This window comes from Epinephelus fuscoguttatus, linkage group LG11, assembly GCF_011397635.1.
Source record: "Epinephelus fuscoguttatus linkage group LG11, E.fuscoguttatus.final_Chr_v1".
In the NCBI taxonomy this organism is placed as follows: domain Eukaryota; kingdom Metazoa; phylum Chordata; class Actinopteri; order Perciformes; family Serranidae; genus Epinephelus; species Epinephelus fuscoguttatus.
In genome coordinates, this window is record NC_064762.1 from 18,752,929 (window position 1) to 18,774,017 (window position 21,089).

Sequence of the window (21,089 nt, forward strand, 5' to 3'; positions counted from 1 at the left end):
TTGGAACAGGGAAGAAACGTATATCTTTTTCCAACCTCTCCAGGTAACGAGTATCATTAATACACGACCTTCCCCAGGCACAACATTTAGCTCCAAATCCACAAAACCAGCCTGAAAATGAAGGAAATCTGAAACGATTGCATTAGAGTCAATGGAGCACAGCTGTGTTGCTGTCGGACCCTGGTCTGACCCGGCCCGATGCTACTTTATGATTGGCCAGTCTGCGTCCAGGGGCAGGACTTAGCAAAAGGTCAGTTGATACATAAATTGTCATGTGGGGAGAGAAGTATTTCTTTAATGACAAACTAACTAAGGAATATGATAGAAAAGGTCATTTACCCTCGGGGTCTAGAAGTTGAGGAATGCCCAACTGTGTCTCAGCCAAGAAGAAGGCTTCCTGAAGATTTTCTCTGTTGGGCCTCCTCCAAACATGCTCCATGTCAACTAGATTGGGCCGAAGGGCGTTGATAATGGCAAAGAATGCCAACCCTGTGCGCCAGCTGGGGCCAAAGTCCTTCACTTCAATCCCCAGACGTCTACAAAGAACAGAGCATCACAAACACATGGGAAAAAAGCACAAGTTTCACTGATAATGGTGTGGAGGGATTTTACATAAAGCAGGACAAATTGTATAGAAGGCTTTGTACTTGGTTGCTGTCTGCTGGACCCATCTTAGCAGGGCCTTTCTGGCTCCACCTTGCAGAGGTGGGAGGGGTTTTCTTTTGACAGGTGGGCTGGTGGTGTCAGTGCTGCTGGTGGAGCTGTCCAGTGAAGAAGTGCTGCTGGAGACAGCGTGAAGTGCTGGTAGGCTACTGGTTAACTCCTCAATCTGAAAAAAAGAGAAAACCAGAAAAAATCAGGCCATGTTACCCTACATAGTTACTCCAGAATTATGTTTCATCCTTTGTTTATTCATTTTAATGCCTGCCTGAGGAGCAATTAGCTTAATCATTGTAATTGCTAGTACTAAATCATTGGTTTTCGCAGCTGATGCAGCTCACGTCCTTCACTGATACACAGCACTTAAAAACATACAAATTTGTAATCAAATCCAGTTTTAGCATTAATAGTAATATTACTATTATATTTTTAATATTAGACTTAATGGGTCAGTTGAAAAGATCTGTTTCCCACTGCTTAATCATTAATCATCAAAGTAGTGGTCCAATGAGCAGCTTAACACTGGAGCACTTGGGAGTTGATGCTCTTATTTAAGAGCAACTTAAAGACAGACTGGAGAAGAGATAATTTGCTCTTCACTTTCCAACTTACTGACTTTACCTTTAGGGAAATTACAAAATATATCTTTTTTTGTGCGCTTCTAAATCATAATCCATATTTAACAACCCACAGGCTTGATGATATCATCCACATGTTGAAAAACAATATGTGTAAGACTTGGGACAACAATCACAAAATCTATTACTAGACTTCAGCTCAGCCAGATGGTCAGTTGTCGAAGATTTATTGCTATCCACACATAATCTACTTCTCAGTTTCTCCTCTCTACTGCCAGCAAATGGAGACTGCTCACAACCCAGAAAATCCATAAACATCAGTGTGAAATGAAATACATCAAAATGTCAGTAAGTGAATAAGTACATTTTCCACTGTCGTACATTTCCCTTATTTAATATCCTTATGTTTGCTGGAATAACAGACATCTCTGTGTGCTGAAGCTGCTAAGAGGCTGTAGTGTTGTGATTAAGTTCATGTTGATCTGTGCATGTCTGAAATGCCTGAGGTAGCAACTGCTCGTTTTCAGTAGGGATGCTCTGGAAGATTGATTTTCCCATCTTACATTTCTCTGAATTGCTTAGTTTTTTGCTAGCTAAAAAGAGACATATTTCAAGCCTCTTGCTTCCCTAATTAGGACTGCCAGTTTACAACATGAAACTGATTTAGGTTTTTGCATATTTCTTACTGGATGTGATACTTGTTTGAGGATGTGCCATTAATGTGCAAAACCAAGTGCATATGGCAGCAACGTAGATGTCAATTTTAAGCCTTAGTAGTGAGCTATTAGTGGTGATTTGATGGCATAATTTATTAAGATGTTCACTTAGATGTAAGACTTAGTTAACATCAAGTTTTGTCTCCTTGTTTGGTCTCTGGGCGATTTTGGACTGAAGGAACTTTTTCATCGTTCTTAGGGATGTAATCAGGGTTGCCAGGTCCGTTTATAAACCACGACTTTGGGTTTGTTTCTCAAGTGGAGTTGCTTATTTGGGCTTGCTCTTTAAACATCACCTTTCTCTATATATATCCTTCTAATAAGTTATTTTAACGCATGATAGTCGCTTCTTTTGGGCTTGTTTCCAGAGCCCTGGTTGCTTGTTTCTCTCCCAAGGTCTGGCAACACTGGATGTAATGATACACTGATCGATATATTAGTTCAGTGATCCATGATCCAGTATCATCAATGCAAAGTAAAACCATCCATACGTAAAACTAGTGTAGCTAGACAAGAAAGACCTTTATTTTGAAATTCCCATGGAATGTCACCATTTACATCCAAGTGCCTCCTTCCGGAACATTGAAACAGTGCTAGCGGCCAGAGATATTGGATAAAGGAGATACCCCACCATAAGCTTACCCAATGTTAAGAAAACGGTTACCCTTCCTGTCTCCTAAGTGGGCGTGGTTAGCTCTCCCTCCAATCAGAGCCCATAAATTGTGATCACATTCATTTGCCTCATTGATGACAATACATTCAGAGCTGCCGCAAGTCTTTTACGGGGGTGTGGTGCTGATGTCACTGAATCAGGAAGTGAGCTGAGTGGGGTATCTCGCTTTATCCAATATCTCTGTAGCGGCCTATTAAGAACAGCAAGCAGCCAAGAAAAAGACAATTAGGATATTGCCTGATGTCATCTCATATTGATCCCAGGCCCCTGAATTGAATCAAAATTGTATTGTGGGAGACTTTGTCACATCAGAAAATATCTTATCATTTTCCAGAGAACCAACATTATATCGTAGCATGATGAAACTTGTGATTTACACCCCTAATTCTAAGAACCCCCCTTTTTTATTGTACCTGCACTGCAACAACTAGGAACAATCGTAGTTCTTAGAACGCCTTTTGGAGGGACTTTTTAGCTCCTACCTATGAGTAGGTATTCTCCATAGACTGTATAAAAATAATCTCCCAGCACAAGAGGAACTTTGAGTTACAAAAGTGTACGGTGATTGGCTGAACACACAAGCATATGCAGCACTGGCAACGGCCATTTTTAAAAGTCTGTTAGACAAAAGCTCATGACAAAAAAAAATGACAGAAAACATGCACAAACTGACTGACAGGCTTTTCTGAACATATATCAACATATAAAAACAAAGCGATTTTGACTCATCAAAGCTAATTATAGGAATCTGTGATCGAGGGCTAGTCTCTTGAATGTACCTATTGGAGGTACAAATGAAAACAAGAATAAGTCCTTGAAGATATGTAGGTTACAGGGGAACTCCCAAGAACTGTTTGATCCAAAAACCATCTCTTGTTTCAATATGAAAATCTAATATCCTGAACAATCTACACTGCATTTGCTAATCTGATTAACAGCACAGATGACCATAAAGATTAAGATCCCTGAAAGTGAAACCAAAACATCTCCATTGCCCCCTGCTGGCGGGCTGCAGTTTAGGTCATAAACCCTGCCCCCTTCTTGTTAGCGGTTGGGACATGAGCCAAACTAAAATATACGAGTACACGTCAAATAAATTCTACCCCAAGATGATCATATCACACTGATGTATGTTCAAGTGTTTGTTTTCTGATAAGCTTACTTTAGCTAGTTATGTGATGCTACAAAAAAGGGTTCTGAAATTATGATATACAGCTGTGTGTCTTTATCAGTGTGCTAGCCATCAATGACGCTGCTTGAGACTGGGTCGAACAGATGGGCTGGACCTCGATACCGGGACTCCATCAGCTGATTGCTACTGTGCAGACTCAGCTCCAAATGATATCACCAGGGCAAGATGGCAGAGCCTGTATCCGGGCTATTTTTGGCTTCATTTGTGTACAGCGTGAGGAAGTGGAGGTGTGTCATCCATGTTTATATACAGTCTATAAATAAAATGTATGCAGATGAACTCAAGGCAATGTTACCTGGAAATAGAGGATGATGGTCCACATCAACCCCAATACAATTGACGGCCGTCCATCAACAATGTCTGTGGAGTTGATGTTCACAAGCTTGATCTGTAACAAACACAATATCCAATATTTTAATATCTCATAACAGAACCTAATAATTCCAGATTGCAATCAATTCCAGTTTATCTGCTTACAAGTCACTATGATCTCATACATAAGGATTAAGTACACACAATATTCCTCAATCTGGTCACTCTGTCTCATACATATGTTTACACAAAATGAACAATATACAGTATGAGCATAATCCTCAGCACCACTGGATGCAGATAATCCTGACCCTATCTATTCCATGTCCTGAAAGAACCAGTAATGTTATGAATACTGACCGGAGATCCTCTGTAGGCAGACTGGAGGGTAGATAAGAAAAAAAGAAAAGAGAGAGGAAGAGAGCGACGGCGCATTTAGATGTGTTTAATTGACGGAGGATGGCTCATTGACTGTGAGATAGCAGATACTGTAGCATCTCTGAGGTGAGATAACTTGAGTGGTTGGTTGAGAGGAGAGATCTATCACCACTACACAGGCAACAGGGATTATATCCAGCAGAGACGGACAGAGAGAGGGTGATGCAGGGTGGAGTAAGAAGAGGGAGAAAGCGAGGGCTGTATCTACTGATATGATGAAGTATTCTATATGATCACACACAGGGTTATATTACTGAGGTGCTGCATCACAACAGGTCATCATATGGTAATACAAGCCACTCCGTATAGGTGAACAAGCATGGAGGAAGAGATTGGGGGCAGGTGAGGGCAGCCTGGGAGAGTGGCTGATAAGAATACATGCAATACACAGTTTCATATTAGAAAACACAGCAGGTCATCCCAACAACTCAACACAGCGGTGTGAAGCTGGAGTGGTTAACAGAAGTGTTTTGTGTCGTGACCACACACAACAGCAAAAAGAACACAGGTAACAATACAGTGGTGGTTGCACTGGAGCCAACAGTGCATAGGTAAACAGTATAGTCTGCATTATTTACAGACATTTTTTGCGAGGATCTGTACCAAGCAAAGGTTTTCTCTTAAAGGAGCCGTGTGTAGGATTCAGTGGCATCTAGCAGGAAGGATTGCAGATTGCAACCAGCTGAAACTTCTCCTGTGTGCCAAGCATTAACTTGTGATTAGGACTCATTTTAGTGTCCACCAAAAAGTTTTTTCTCAGCTGAAAAGTCAGGTGCTCCTATGGAAATGCTGAGCTGGGAGCACATGAGAGCACTACGGAGGTGCAGAATTTTCAGTTGTGTCTGACTGCTACGAAACGGAGTATCTGTGAAAGTAAAAAGTGGCGTAAGGTAGAGTGCTTGCTCTGGTTGAAGGGCAAGCTGAAGTAAGTGCGGGGGAGAGAACGGATCATCCGGTGTACATGAGTTCACGAGAGGAAACACAAATTGATATGTATACATTATATTGACATATTTCACCTCCATTGTTGTTCAGGCTTGTACATGTAAAATGTGTTGTGGTTGTGGTATTTGTCCCTCCTCCACTGTAACTGCATGGCGATGGTACAGTGTTTTACTCAGAGTTGATTTTTTTTTTTTTTTTTTTTAACTCTCAGCGCTCAGAAAATAAAATGCCAAACATGCAGCACTCAGCACAGAATAGCAGCTCAGTGCCCCGTCACACTTGAATATATGGTGCTCCCATTGCAAAGAAATAAATAAATGCCCTGGCCTCAGGAACAAAAAAAAAAAAAAGCAACAGTAGACACAGCCCCTTTGACTTCATTGTTCAGGTGGTTTTTGCAGAGAGCTGAATTATATGCAGAGGTCTCTTCCTCTCAAGAACAAACAGACCCGGTGATTCTGCATGAGGGAAAACATACTTTATTATATCCCATTTCTGCCAATATATCCCCCAAATCTCACACACTGGACCTTTAAGTCTGTTAATATGTTTTGAAGGCCAATAGATTTCAGTAGTACAATTATACTTACTTCATAATGGTATTTTCACACACATTTTGCCTTCTTGCTCTAGTTTAAGCTACTAAAAGGTGAATTATAAAGTGAGTGGGGCATTAGTCAGACAAAGAAAGCGATTTTTAGACGTCAAATTGGGCTCTGCGAAATTGTGATGTGGATTTTTTTTTTTTTTTTTACAATTTTCTGACGTGGTTTAATAGATTAACAGAAACAAACAAACAAAAAAACAGATATTCATCGAAAATGTAAATAACTGTTGCAGATGTTGTTGACACATGATAGCTATGGGTTTAAAACTCCCAGTTAAATACATTTATCACAGGGTTTCAACAGTTTACAGATACAATTAATGTAATGGTAAACATCATAATGCCACTGCACACGGAACAATGTTTTCCAATGATACAGACGAAAGAGAGAAAAATGTATCAGGCATTAAAGCGATTGGGCCTCTAAAGCAAAATGTAAATACAGTCTAGACATACATTAGATTTACACACAGAGTGTATTTACATTTAATTTTCTACACTCACAGATTTACACAGTCACACACACACACAGGCATATACAGCAGAGTGCCCACTGTTGTCTCAACTCCAGACGGCAGATTACTGGTGTAGGATTTGCAGTTTTAACCCTGTTGCACTCAAGGAAGACAAATCAATGTCCCTGCAGACTCCAGCTCATACTTATGGCTTTATTTATGTATATCCAAGGACGAGCTGGGTGAAGCTTTGAGAATGTTTTACTAATCTCATAGAGGGGCAGTTGATGCAGTTAGATGATTATATCCAAAACCACACTGAGCATATTTGGTTGTAATTCTGTAAATGATGCTGAGAGACAGAAAGAAAACTGGAGAGTATGGAGAGAATATCATAAAGTGCATATGGTGTGGTGTGACCAGCAAATATAGACGATCACTTAAAGCGACAGAATTAGTAAAGTCATAGTCCAATAATTACATTTTTAGAGAATTTTTGATATTTATAGGCAGCCACATAACTAAATGAAGGGCACTTGAATGAAGACAAAATGTGAACAATGTCAGCCAGTGTTTCATTTATTTACCCAACAAAATTGTTGCAGGGATGTGAAAACAGAGGATATTGGTTTCAGGATAAATGAGGGATGCGGGAAGGTGGAGAGAGTAAGAGGCGGGGACGAAGGGGAAACAGGTCACACAAGGTCAAGATTCAATGTTTATACCCACAGGGCAGCTGCTGAGCAGGAGAGGAGCAGGACGGGTAAATCAGAGAAGAAGAAAAAAAAACATAAAGAGAAGACCCTGAACTCTTACCTTCCTACCCTCAAGGAAGTTGAGAGCTGTACCGATGTTGGCGACCCAGTGGATCCTCTTTAGCTTCTTGCCCTGCTCACAAGGCTGCGAGGCAAAATGAGAACAATGGGGATGGAAAGAAAGGAATAGAGAAACAGAGTTTCACAAATAAATAACGTAGATAAAATAAAAACAGTATAACTGAAAAGAAGATAAGTTAATTTGAATGCTACAGCACAATATGTAAGAGCATACTCAGTAAAGTATAAACATTATCAGCAGCATTTTAAGAAAAAATCAGGGATAAAATGAGAAAGAGAGAGGTCCAATCACAGATGTGTTTGACTATAATCAGCTGGATCAATAGGACATAGACAGCTTAGACCTGAGGCAATATTGGCCGACTGAAATCCTCAAGCTGGGTGTGAATGTTTTTATCTGTGTTGTGTTTTGTGAACTATGATCTGTCCTTGTTAATCTGGGCTTTTCTATTCAATTCAAACATCCTAATAAAAGCCGATCAATGAGCATTTCCATCTAGTTGTGGCTCAGTTCACATGCACTGCATTAAGTCTGTAGCTCTTTGGAGATTTGTAAATAACACTTATGGTATATACACTGACTGTTACAGGGTGGTGCAGGAACGAGTCCTTAAACCTGGAAATGAGTTAGCATTCTAGCACTTCCAGTTCCTTTGTCTTCAAGTCGATAGGTATTTGCTCAAATGCCTGAAAGAAGGTCTGTGGTTAACACAAGCGTAAGAGTTTTTTTTTTTTCATGTTTTGTGATCTATGTCTTTTTTGTGCTTTCAGACCTAGAGTTGTCTTGCTTTGGTCCGACTCAGGGACTAATTTAGTTTCAAAGCTGCTCTTGATTGGTCAGAATTTCAATGTGGGAAAAATCCAGGAAGTAAAGAAAACGTTGAACAAGAGTACACTTGCAAGATAAATGTGCAGCTGTTGCCACAGTGGCCCGGGTTCGAATCCAGCCTGTGGCCCTTTGCCGCATGTAATCTCTATATATATCTCTCTCTCTGCAGTTGGTTCGGATGGAGGTTGGAACACGTTCTCACCACCAAAGAACCGCACCAGAGTTCGATTATCAACTGGACCGACACCACCTCTTCAAGAAGGTCTAGGTCTGATTGTTTTGATTAGCACCGGAGTGCAATGCCTGCACAAACGAACCGCACCACCACACAAACAGTGTGAAAGCACCCTTAAAAAGGCGGTTGCTAATAAGTGGATAACTGACACTACAGAGCGTCATCAAGCCAAACATGGAAACTTGATGTGTTAATACTCCCGCAACAGTTTTTTGGTTGTCCTTAAAAAAGGATGTGAGACTGGCAGTTGACGAGGAGATGACAACTAGCTAGATCAGGTCATGCTAAGAGGAAAGGCTTTTGTAGAGGAGGTGAGTGATTGTGCATAATCAAACGGTGGGTTGGAAGCCTTGTGGGGATGTTGTTGAAATCATGCGACTGTAGTGTGGTAAGTTTAAAGCTTAATGTAAGCTTTTTACTTCTGGTGAATTCATTTATGCTTCAAAAATCATCAAAGTGGTGTTCATTTGTGAAAATGATCTTGTTAGACAAAATGTTTAAGTATCATAAACTTTTGTTTGCCACAAGGCCTATTTTTCTGCAACAATCCAAAATCCAGTGAAAAAGTTCCATTGGCTTTTTGTTGAGGGAACCAGGGTGACGCTAACTTACAGGTTGGCCTACAAAAAAAGCCACTCATCTCTGCACCACTCTTATTATATAAAGAAAAAACAAAGATAAACAACAATAAAAAATTACTGAATCTCTGTTATTTGACCAGTCTGATCCTCGTTATATCAGATCAAGTTAAAATTTAGTCCAGAGAGATCAGAGGATATGAAGTGTTTGAAGTCTGTGGCCAAATCACATGCTGCAGAAATGACCGTGAGACTTACCAGTTTTTGTCCGGAGAGGACTTCCAGCAGGGCCAGTAGCATCACGCCATCCTTGATGTCCTCAAAGAGGTCTGTCACCACCAGAGACGGGACACGCTATATGAGAAAACAAGCATACCCATGAGCCTTTATTGTAAAAATGTTTTTGACCTCAGTCTTTTTTAAACTGTAGGTTAAAACACGTATTCATGGAAATGATGTAATGCCTGGGGGAATGGAAGGAGTTGACTTTTGACATTGAAAAATCAATGAGAGCAAGTAAAACAAGTATAAATGTCTTCTATTTCTCTACGAACAACTTAATGCTGTCCAAGAGACACTTCTAAAGAGGTGCCCAGACATAAGTAGTTACATAAACTGACTGTTTACTTACATGTTGCATGCCATAAACTTACACAAAGCTTTCTCAGTTTTTGTGGAATGCAAAAATCTGGGATTTGAGCCTTAAAGCTCTTGCAATGTAAAGAAACTAAGAGACAGGCAACATTTTTTCTACAAATTATCCTACTCTAAGTGGCGCAGCGCATAAATCAACCAAAATACAATATATATATTACACTGTAAGACAGTAATTTCAACTTGTGAAACATGGATAAGGGAAATCCCATAAAAAATTTACTTGAAGCCCCAAAAGAGTTTGTCTGTGAAGTATTACTGACAGCTAGCGTCAGCCGTAAGCAGAGGCTCAGCAGGCTCTGAATGGGGTCCTCAAATCCTAAAATATGCTGATGATTTCAAACTGTATCCTCCTCATTGACTTCCTCCCTGACCTGACACAGACTTCCAGACTTCCAGACTCGGGGAAATCCACATATCTCTGTTTCTTGCCGGCGCCACATCAAGGATTTCTCTTAAAGCACAGTCACATGCCGGGGCTGAGGAGAGGTTTAGAGGGGGGGAAAGCATTCAGACGAGCGAGCCATTCACAGGGAGATTAGCGGCAAAGGGAGTGAAGGAGAGAGACAGAAAAACGGCGGAAGCAGGGATGTGTGCGTGAGTGTCTGTGTTAGCACATGCAAGTGGAATGTGTGTGTGGTGTGAAAGAAAAAAAACATACAACCCCCAACATCGTGGATGCGAAAAGGGGTATAATTGAGTAGAAAGAGTGGCAGCGAGAAAAATGATAGAAGGCAAAGCGAGAAGGGACACTAACCTCGCATCTTTCAAAATTAATTAGCAAATACAGCAGCTCTTTTCGCTAATTCCTCTTCTAATGTCATTTCATGGCTTTGGATATTAGAATATCCAGACAGCACTTGTGCCCCTATCATAAAGTGACAGAAGAAACACTTACAAAGACCCCTTCAAAGGGATAGATTATACCATGAGCTAATTGAAGTTAAATTTACCTATTTGTTCATTATAATCCCAAAGCTAATGAGGAAATTTCTGACTAATTACAAAATAAGAAAGTAATATCCATTTCCTCTGCTCAGCTGCATGAGCTAAAAAAAATAAATCAAGGTCTTAATGAGCTAATTACATATAAGTGTCTGGGCCATAATTGATTGTGAGAAGAGGAGTTTCAGGATGTGTGTCTGTCTGCGCTCTCATGTTATTCCCCCTGGTACACTTGACATAGTGGATTCCAAAAGATCAACAGCATGAAAGACGGAGGGAGGTGCAGAAACAAAGAGAAGACTGAAGGGTTTCATTTTGAATTGCAATACAGCCAGTTTGAAGGAACAATTGACACCAGATGCTTGTTGACCAAAACTTTTCAAGGTTAAGTTATTTGAAAGCTTCTGAAAAGGCATTCTTGAACATAAAAGCCAAAATGTGAATAACTTTTAGACTCACATATACTTTGGCAAAATCATGCATAAACTTGAAGCACCGGATAAATGTTGTTTTAAAATGTTCTTAGCTGTAGCTATTAGCAAGAAAGCTATCACATGAACATGGCTGCAGGCAAACCCTGCAACAAGGGATGATTGGACTGCACTTGTCAATTAAAAAAACACTGCATAGGGAAATTGACCTTTACCTTATTGCTTAGATATCAACAATGGAAAGAACTGACAATATACAGTATATCTGCCTACAGGATATCTTCCATTATATACATGGGTGGATTATCAGACAGTGGGCCCCTGGGCACAGATATTCAAAAGGCCCCACTAAGTCTCTTCCACAGGAGTAAGACTGCCATGTCTTTGTAGGTTTTGTGTTTCCTTGTGGTTGTTTTGTGAGATTTTTTGGTAATGTTTTTGTACATGTTAATTTGAGTCACATTTTGCATGCTAAGGCACTTGACACCTACACATTTGATTGACAATATCGGTAAAACTTAAAAAAAAAAAAAAAAAATCTCACTACATGGCTAACAAACACCTCTAATTAATTCAACCACTGTGAGGCATTTATATTTTTTTCCATTTATAGTTTTATCCTGGAGAACAAAACAACTAGTCTACAATCATTGCAGCAGTTCTGCTAGCCTGTACTTGGGCAGAGCAGTGCTTCAAGCTAAATATCAGTGTGCTAAAATGCTCACAATGACTATGCTAACATGTTTAGCAGGTACATGTTTTACTTTATTTAGTACATTGTTTAGTGTGTGAGCATGCTAACCTTTGCTAATTTGCACTAAACACACCCAAAGATGAGGCTGATGGGAATGTTACTTGTTTTCTGCAGGTATTTAGTCATACACAAAAAGGTTGGACAAATTGAAATTTTGACCTGCCGCTGAAAAGTCAGAGAAACACCAAAGTTATTACAATTCGTCATGGTAGGAGCATAAATATCTGTACTGCATTTCATGGCAACCCATCCAATAACTGTGGAGAACAATCATTCAAAACCATAAATGTCAAACTCAATCAATAAAAGTCAGGGGATCTTTAAAGGAGCTGTAAACAACATTTAGAGCATATCTATGATTCAGCATCTGATTCAGCTTACGATGGAAGAGCCAGTGGCTAGCAGCTAAACATGCTAACAGAGCGGGGGGAACTAGAAGATGGGTGCCACACATTAGTGATGATGCTGTGGGCCAGGACAGCGTTATCAGCTGTAACTGCCATATGGGCGCAGTACAGAGCGGCACTGATTAGCTAGCCAGTGGCATGCACTTACACAGGGACTAACATGCACCAACAGGTACTGAGGCATGCAGCCGGTCAGAGGTCGGAAGTGTCTGGTGTGCCTGCTCTATTGGAACAATGATGTGGAAGCAGCATCGGTTATCTGGGTAATTTCATTTTTGTCACTGAACAACTTTCGCAGGAATGAGAATTAAGATTCATCCTCTGGAAGCCATGAATGTCTGTACCAAATTTTGTGTTAAGGAAAACTAAGAGGCCACAAGAGCAGTTGGCAGGTTGTAAAAGTAAAAAAATATGGAAAACATCCTTGCTGCAAAGTTGACTGCAGGACATACCATGAACCATGATGTGCTGGGTTTGAATTTTAGTGTGCACAGAGTATGTCATCCACTCAATCCCCCTCTTCCCCCACTAAAGAAAGATGGGGGAGCAGGGGAGTAAAGACTAAGAGAGGAGCTGGGAGCTTCACTTTACTGCTGCTGTAATCTCCAAGAACACTTGGTTCACTGATTACTGTACTCAAACTGTTTGCCTGGAAAACGCCTGAGCGACTATGAGACCTCCACCACTCACACCGGTCACTTAGTAATTAAGCTTTAACCTTCTCAGAAAGGATTTGTCAAAATGGAAACTTGGGGCCCGCTCACTGAATCCCCCCCTTGTCACTCCACTGCAGTGCGGAGTGCATCTGTGCAACAACAAGCCTCATAAATGGGAACCAAAATTCTACGCCTGTGAGCAAAATTCAAGCAATATACACTATCATATATAACTGAAGGGTCTAAACAGCATTACCCTCTTTTTAAATGGAAGAAACAACCTGCAAAAAGTGCTGCCCTGCTGCTGTCTTACAGTTTATACCTTTGGTCTATCACTAGTGACTTAATCTGGTGAACTACTCCAAGTAATGAGAGTCATTAATCTTCTGTATAAATTACCAGCTCCAGTACGTCCCCTCATAGAAACTCTTTGTCAGAGCTCATAAGACTTCTTTTGTTGTACCTGTGGAGTGGAAAAGTAAGGGGGAGGGGAGTGATAGTGAAAGGAAAGCCTCATGCCATGTCTCAACTCACCTAACGATTAATCACATACCTTTAGGCGCTGAATTAAAGACCTGTGATAACTGGAGTGGCCTAATCATCTGCATAGCCAAGGGCATGATCTATCCTTCTGAGAGCAAAGCTAAACCAACTGTTAAAGCTTCTTTCCTCTCCCTATCCGGCTGTCTGTCTCTCTCACACATTTTTTTTCACCTAATGTGTCTCTTTAGATGGTTCTTTGAGTATTTATAGATGTGAGAAGAGCCCATAGGATGCCATTTTATCTCATATAGATTGTAGAATGAGATCTTCAAGAAACTTGCTGAATTAACTTTTACTCCCTACTCACCACAAAGCTCTCCGAACATTTACCAAGCTGCCATGACGACCAAGACATTTTTGAAGACAAATATAGGCCAATCAGTGTCGCTATGGCAACGTCAGACATCAGGTGAAAGGGTAAGCAGTCTCATGATGGTCGAGGAGGAGGAGAGCAACTAATTTGATCAACAAGGTAGAGAAAGAGGCGTGGGGAACAAATAATGTTATCTCTTTTCCGAAGGACCTGTGTGATAATATCACTCATTTATTGATTAGTTGAATCGGTTAATTAAAGTGCATTTAAAAGGAAATTCAAATGACATGTTGTGGCTCTCTCACAAACCAGTTTATTGGTGTTTTTGTATCAAGAACTGGGCTTCAGTTTTAGGACAATTGGTACATCAGACACTATGTTATTGCACTTTAAAAGGATACTTTGCCAACATTTAATCAGCTTTCTATCAAAACAATGTGGTTAGTATGTATAAACTAACTGTGGTAAACTTTCCTCTATCAAACCAATGCCTAGATGCCCCTCCTCACCCCCCAGTGAAACTCTCAGAGCTAGCGACTTTCGCATATATATTGTTACAATGTTGGATGTTTATATAAAACTTGGCCAAAAAATAAGGTGAACATAGGTGAAGTAATCCCTGTGAGCAAAAACCTCAGGCTTCGGTCCGTTCTGAATACTCTGTTTCCAATTGTTTTTTCTACTTTTGAAACAAGATGACGCCAGCTCTTGACGGATTTCTTTATCCAGTCATCTGCTCCAGGAACCCTAATCCAAGTATTTACATTACATAGCCTACCCTGCTACATATAGCTACATACTTACATCGGCACACATGTAATCTTGGTTGCCGATTTTGTAATTTTCTCCTCTGTTTCAGATCTTATTCCTGCTGAAACATGTCGGGTTGTACAGATTTTGGCTTAGATGATTTTATATTATTTTTCATGGTAGAAAGTGCCAGTTTACTCTGTTTCAATCATTCCCCAGCTGCAATAACATTGCAGAGTCACTGAGATACAGAAGACCTGGGAATGCTGACCAATCAGAGCAGATTGGGCTTTTTTTAGGAGGGGGGCTTAAAGAGACAGACAGAGTGTCTCAGATAGAGGTTGAATACAGGTGTTGCAGCACAGACAGTATGAACATTTAAGCATTCAGACGTGTTTGAGTAGAAAATTCAAATACAAGCGTGAACCTGAAAAATGAGCATGATAGTAAGTTAGACAGACATTTGGATAATAATCTGTTTTCCGGCTAATAGTTCAATGAGTAGGGCAATGCCGCTCTCAGGTCTGTAGGCTTAATATGCAGCTGGAACCAGCAGACTGTTAGCTTAGCTTAGCCTAAACAGAGGGAACAAGCTGGCCTAGCTCAATCTGAAGGTAACAATATCCACCTACCAGTAATTTAAAAGCTTACGTCACATTAAAACTGCAAAACTGACATGTCGTGGTTTCCAGAATGTTCTGTGCTGGACTATTTCCCGGTTTGAAGTAGCTGACACATAACGAAAGGTGAAGAATTTACTTCCTGCCGGCCAGGAAATAGTTCAGGTCATAACCTCCTGTTAAACAGCTAATTGTTGTTTTTACACTTAGGTCTTAAAATGATTTCATGATAATTTGTAACTTAGTAGGCATTCCGAGGACTGATTTCAGACTTTCCGCTAAGCTTAACTGCTGGATCCATCTACATAGTTACAATTCAGATCTGCAAGAAGTATTAATCTTCTCATCTAACTCTTGGCACAACGGCAAATAAGTACATTTCCGAAAATGTTTAACTGTTTCTTTATACTATATATTTAATTCAGAAGTTTTGGGGTTTCCTCTCCTTGTTATTCCTCAAAATTCTCATTGTCTTTCCTGAATCACTCAAATGTCAACATTTTCAGAGACCACGAAATAGCAAAAGAACTGCAGCTCTACTTTGTTGCGTCAAAATGACTTAATAAATAAACTATGTGCTTACCTAAACGTTATTAAAAATTCAAGGCATTTAAGTGTTGGGCTGTGTGTAATTTTCTGCTGGCACGGTCCTGAGACATGATATTTAATATTACGTCAAGGCTTATTCCCTCCAGAGTGCTTTTCAAATGAATTTTCTGCTCCACGTCACCGAGGTTCAAGGCCTCCACAGCTGTCGTAATCAAATAGGAAACCTTGAAAGGAGCGTTGCAGATTGAAATAGCACTTAATTGTGTTGCACTGTGCCATATTTACCTTGTCCACCCATTCCTGACACAATATTCAAGCAGTAATGAGTTAAACTGAGGAGGCTAATGCAGTATAATGCAATAATTACACCCATACAATAGACCCTCAGCACGCAGCAGCATCAAGTGTAATTCAGCATTTAAGGGACAGATATACGGGTGTCCAAGCTCATTAAGAAGGCAAATGAAGGGCAGTCTTTAACTAAAAACTCTTATCCTGAACAATCTAAATTGGCCCATATTGAGATAAAGAGCTTACAGGTTACTAAGACTTAAATTATTGACAGTAGCTTGCAGGAAAAAAGATATACAGTGTATTAAATGCTGTAACGTGAAAGCGATAATTAGAGTGCGAGTAAATCCTTGCTACGAGCTATATGAGATTGGAGGAATAAAAAGGAACATGAAAGGCATGCGAGTAAGAATGAATGTGTGTGTGTGGTCTTAGCTGGCACAGTCAGTCCCATGACCAGCTCCACAGCGTTTTGGAAATGGAGCAAAAGTCACAGAGAGCACAGCGGACAGAGTGTAGAGGAGCAGAGTGATTGGAAGTGGAAAAGCAGTGAGATGGATAAGTTTTCAATCCACCAGCACCAGCGTTTGTGTAAAGGGAAAACACAATGCTGGCAGCAGCAGTGGGAATCAACCAGACTCTCTTACCTTTGCCAAGTGGGAATTGATCCATTTCGTGAATGTCCTTTTCTGCACAGCCTCCTGCTCATCTGTAAATCAGAGCCCAGAGCGTCACTATCAGTCACATGCAATAATAAACAAAGAGGCGATTAAAACACAATCTTCTCATTGTCTATTGTTTTGAGAGATGATTGGGTTTGCAGAGCTGGATGGCGACTCTAATTAACTTTGATATTACTACTGTCCGTCTGATGTGTCTGAACGCAGTCACACCACATCATACCTAACACTGATATGGTAAGAAAAGGCATTTGACATTTAAAGATGACGTTTTCTCTAGCTGGACTCCTCTTACTGCAGACAGAAAATCCTGCTCTCAAAAATGCCCTTTAGATGATAGAAGGCCAGTGGTTCTTCTTCTATACCATGACATGTACCTCTGCCATGATCTATAAGAGGGTTTTTGCATTTCTGACCACAGTTCAAGCATGCAATCAGTCTCACAAACAGAAAGCCAACCTTACTCTAAATGTACTGATTTACCTCTATATGAGGAAGGACATTGTTTGTGGTGGCTGCAGTGATAAAGCCCATTTAGCAAAGGCACAATCAATAGCATAGATGTCTGCAGACGATGTCCCCTAAAAAGCCACTTAACTTAAATGAGGACAAGACATAAATCAAGGTCTGTCACTCACATGTGCACAAGCAAACATAACAGTACATATACTAGGGTCAGGTCAAGAGCTGGCTCCAGTTGAGAACCAGTTCTAAATGTCTGATCCATCTGAATCCTATGCCTCCAAGTGTATCAATTCCTCTTTTTTGGATGTCAGCATGTTGTGCAGTGCAAAACAATGACGCCACACTTTCGCTGCTGGACACTTGCAACAAGAAGTTAACGGCCCAAAGCATGGCTTCATTTCATAAAAAAGATGACTACAGTGCTGCCACAGTAACAGTGGAAACAACAGCAGTATGCTGAGACATTTAGCTACACAACATGGGCTTCGATTCCAGGAATGACATGTATTGACACTCTACACAAAAATGCCACGGCTTCTCAACTGAGCAGCCCATCTATTACTGTTGGTAAATATCCTACGGTATAGACATTAATATATAATAACACTAGTGCCACACAGGCAGACTTAGCACTTAAGACTTAGATTTTTTTCTTTGCCTATGGAAAAATAAATTAAAATGAATGCTGTGCAAATATTTTCTCTTTTCATCTACACTATCTTCACACTCTGAGATAATTATGAGTTGCATTTCATCTACTTTTTCCATCAGAATATTCATCAGGATCTAATAATGGAATTGATGGAGAATCAGACCAATAAGCAGAGCTAATAATGCCATTGGTATCAACAAAATATTGTCAGTTCCCATCCCTAACATACACACACTCACACAGCATAGAGGCAAGAACTGTATGTTCTGCAGGATTTTTAGAACCAACTACTGCATTACGGCTGTAATCTCTCCTTCCTGATTCCCTATTGACAGCAAAATTCATTGTTGCTTGCAGCCAGTGCAACAACAATTGGGACTTCTGCGACAGTTACATCTGTAATCGACAAATTCATGTGCAGCTGTCACATGAACCCCATTATAATGTACACACACCAGATGTATGGTCTGCCTGAGACTTCTAAGGATCCAATCATGTACAGTGACTGGCACATGTGGCAATGTTTTTTTTCTGTCCCGTCTACGCTACAGAGCAATATCCTTGAGATAAGCATGTTATCAGCGAGAGAGGACGTCTGACACAGTGCTTCCCTCTACCTTAATGAAATATGCTGACGGCTTGATTACACTCAAGTTGGTTAGTGTGTCACTAGGTACTGTGGGCAGACATGAACAGCGAGGGGTGTGTGTGCATCAGAGAGGTGGGAGGTGGGGGGAGCTGTTCATACATAATGCAGATACATTCACGCAAAGTCATACGTGCCACTGAGCAGGTTCCCGTTCTATGAATTAATCTTTTGATTGGGTCCAGGAGTAATCAAATATTGATGGGCGGTAATATTGGAGGAGAATGAGAAAGATTTAGCCCCCCACATCCTGGAGCAGGAACATGTGTGACGGAGAACATGTCTGCACGAGCGTGGTGCCAGCCTCTCAGTCTCAGGGACGAGGTGACTTTGAACTCTGCGCACACACACTTAAGCACACACACATTCACATTCTTTCAATACCACAAAGGGAAACAGCCGTCCTTAGTAACCATGCCTCGCAGCAGCGTTTTAACACACTTGATTACCTTCTCAGCTCGTGTTGGCCTGTATCATCATTAGTCTCATCTGCAGTCCCTGAGTTCTCACTCTGACCCCCCACAGTGAAGATGACCTTAATGAAATATCATCAAATCTAGCTAGTTGTCTCAGAGGCTCTGCCTATAGATGAAGTGTAAAGCAACCATTCTGATGCATTCTCTGCTCATTTCCCTATAGGATGGCTAACGTGACAGGAAACAAATCCAAAGAAACATTATGGTAATGTCTCTTAGAATCTAATCTAATCTATCAGACAGTGAGACAGTCAGACAGAAGGCTGAATGCATGGTATCCAAATACAGATGAGCAGACAGGCGGACCGCCACAGGGTCAAACAGAGAGATAAGAAATCAAACATTTTGACAGCCTGCCCGCTGTGCTGTGACACATGCAGTGAGCTGGTGCTTGTCTGCTGGGTATGCTTGCTTCACCTGCTGCAGGCTCAGAGCTCAGCGACCTCCCTGCACACAGACACACACACTCTCTGCCAAAGTGGAAACGCCCCCTTCAAATTTCTGCCTATTTTGCTTAACACACACTGTGTCCACAGCCCAAAAAAAAATATCTGCAGGAACCACTTCAGAGAGGAAATCACACTGCAAAATGCACAGTCTCACATACGGTAGGAAGATACAGTCCATACTGCAGTGCCACGTTAAATATCACGGCATACCCTGCAAACATGCAAAATACACACACACTGTGTATTTGCCTTCTTTTTCCTCACGCTCTCCATCTCGATAGGGGACACACATTCATGCACACACTGTCCCACTTACCGCGGAGGTAGTGGAAGAACCCAGCCACCAGGTTGAGGGATGTGTTCTTTTTTGGGGAGCCTTCGCCCCCTGCCCGCCGTGCCATCTTGTACCCCAGACTACGCCTCGGTTCCCGCCTGTTTTCATGGGGACGTTGAGATGACATTCACGGCAACCTCCGGGAGAGAGGCTACACTTGCCCTTGCTCCTGCCCTTGCTGCTTCTCCCTCTCTTATTTTGAGGAGGTGTCGTTAAGGAGCTCCCTTGAGCGCTGAACCTTCCGAGATGACAGCGGTCAAACTGTTGCTCTGAGTCAAAGCAGGGAGGAAGGTTTCACCCTCCTGTTCGCCTCTCGTCTTGCTGTCCTCTGTCCTGTCCTGCAGTAACGGGCTGCAGACTCAGTCAGACTCAGTGTTTTTCCTGCCTGTTAAGCAGCTTGGGAGTGTGATGTGAGTGTATGCGTGAGACTGTTTGTGTGTGTGTGTGTGTGTGTGTGTGTGTGTGAGTGTGTGTGTATGTGTGTCAGTGAGAGCAGTGCAGTGTCGGCTTGCCTCAGCATCAATCTTTCTTGCTTAGTCCCTCTCCCTCTCTCTTTCCCTCTCACATACTCTCTACCTCTGTCTTTCCCTCCCACGTTCTCTCCCTTCTCTCTCTCTCTCTTAATTTCTCACTGTAGGCTGCGGGAACAATCCACTTCCCTCCACTGGCCAGCCAATCAGAGTGCGTGGGAATGAATGATGTCACAGCAGCCCTGTACTGATGTGGAGAGGGAGAACTGAGTGGTGGGTGGGTTGAAGGGGACCGTTTAGCAGGTTAGGAGAGCAGGAAGTGTGAGCTCTACTCTGACAGCATCGTACACACACACACACACACACACACATCAGGAGAGACGTGCAGGAATTCCCTATGTGTTCCTGGCACTCTAATACCCCTCCTCTCTCTGTCTCATCCACACAGATACCATGCGGTGCTCTGAGGCTTGCAGCTTTCTACTCTATAGAGCCTGCAGGGGAGCAGAGTATCACTGGCAGTCGTCCTGTCTGATCTGCTACTGTAACGTCTTCAAAAGGGATCAGCTTTCATCTGAACCACAGTCGCGTACAGTATATCTGTCTTGTTTGTTTTCTCCCAGGGAGGGAATACTGTATTGAACAGTATACAATAGAGGTGAATACAATATCCAAAGACACATTTAGATGGCATACAGAAGGTAATACTAAGCAAGATCAGAGTTTAAAGTGTCTGAAGACAATATAGGCAAGTCCAGAAAATAAAAAACAATGTTAAGAGTGGCGCTGACCCAAATGCTTCAAAGCATGCATTACCCCAAAAATCCCCAACAGTCCATACATCAACATTGATTATTATTACTCTTCCTCAGATATGGACATTTAAACTTAGCGATAGCTTTGTGACTCACTCTCAATGTCAGTCACCAGCAGTTGAGCACTACTGAAAC

At 41.4% G+C, this 21,089-nt stretch overlaps 1 protein-coding gene across 9 annotated transcripts in view; it reads right to left on the minus strand.

Annotated features, from left to right (window-relative positions):
* syne1a (spectrin repeat containing, nuclear envelope 1a) overlaps positions 1–21,089 on the minus strand; it is a 178,630-nt gene that overhangs the window by 144,285 nt on the left and 13,256 nt on the right. For 5 of the 9 annotated variants that reach the window (XM_049590338.1, XM_049590337.1, XM_049590335.1 and 2 more), the window contains exons 1-8: positions 19,652–20,253; positions 16,615–16,676; positions 9,313–9,408; positions 7,393–7,476; positions 4,492–4,512; positions 4,115–4,207; positions 648–829; positions 340–536 (exon numbers count right to left, since the gene is read on the minus strand). In XM_049590338.1, coding sequence (XP_049446295.1) covers positions 340–536; positions 648–829; positions 4,115–4,207; positions 4,492–4,512; positions 7,393–7,476; positions 9,313–9,408; positions 16,615–16,676; positions 19,652–19,796 — 880 coding nt within the window. In that variant the 5' untranslated portion in view covers positions 19,797–20,253. Of the gene's footprint in view, positions 1–339; positions 537–647; positions 830–4,114; positions 4,208–4,491; positions 4,513–7,392; positions 7,477–9,312; positions 9,409–16,614; positions 16,677–19,651; positions 20,255–21,089 lie in introns of those variants that run through there. The other 4 variants (XM_049590342.1, XM_049590336.1, XM_049590334.1 and 1 more) reach the window with 3 other exon arrangements.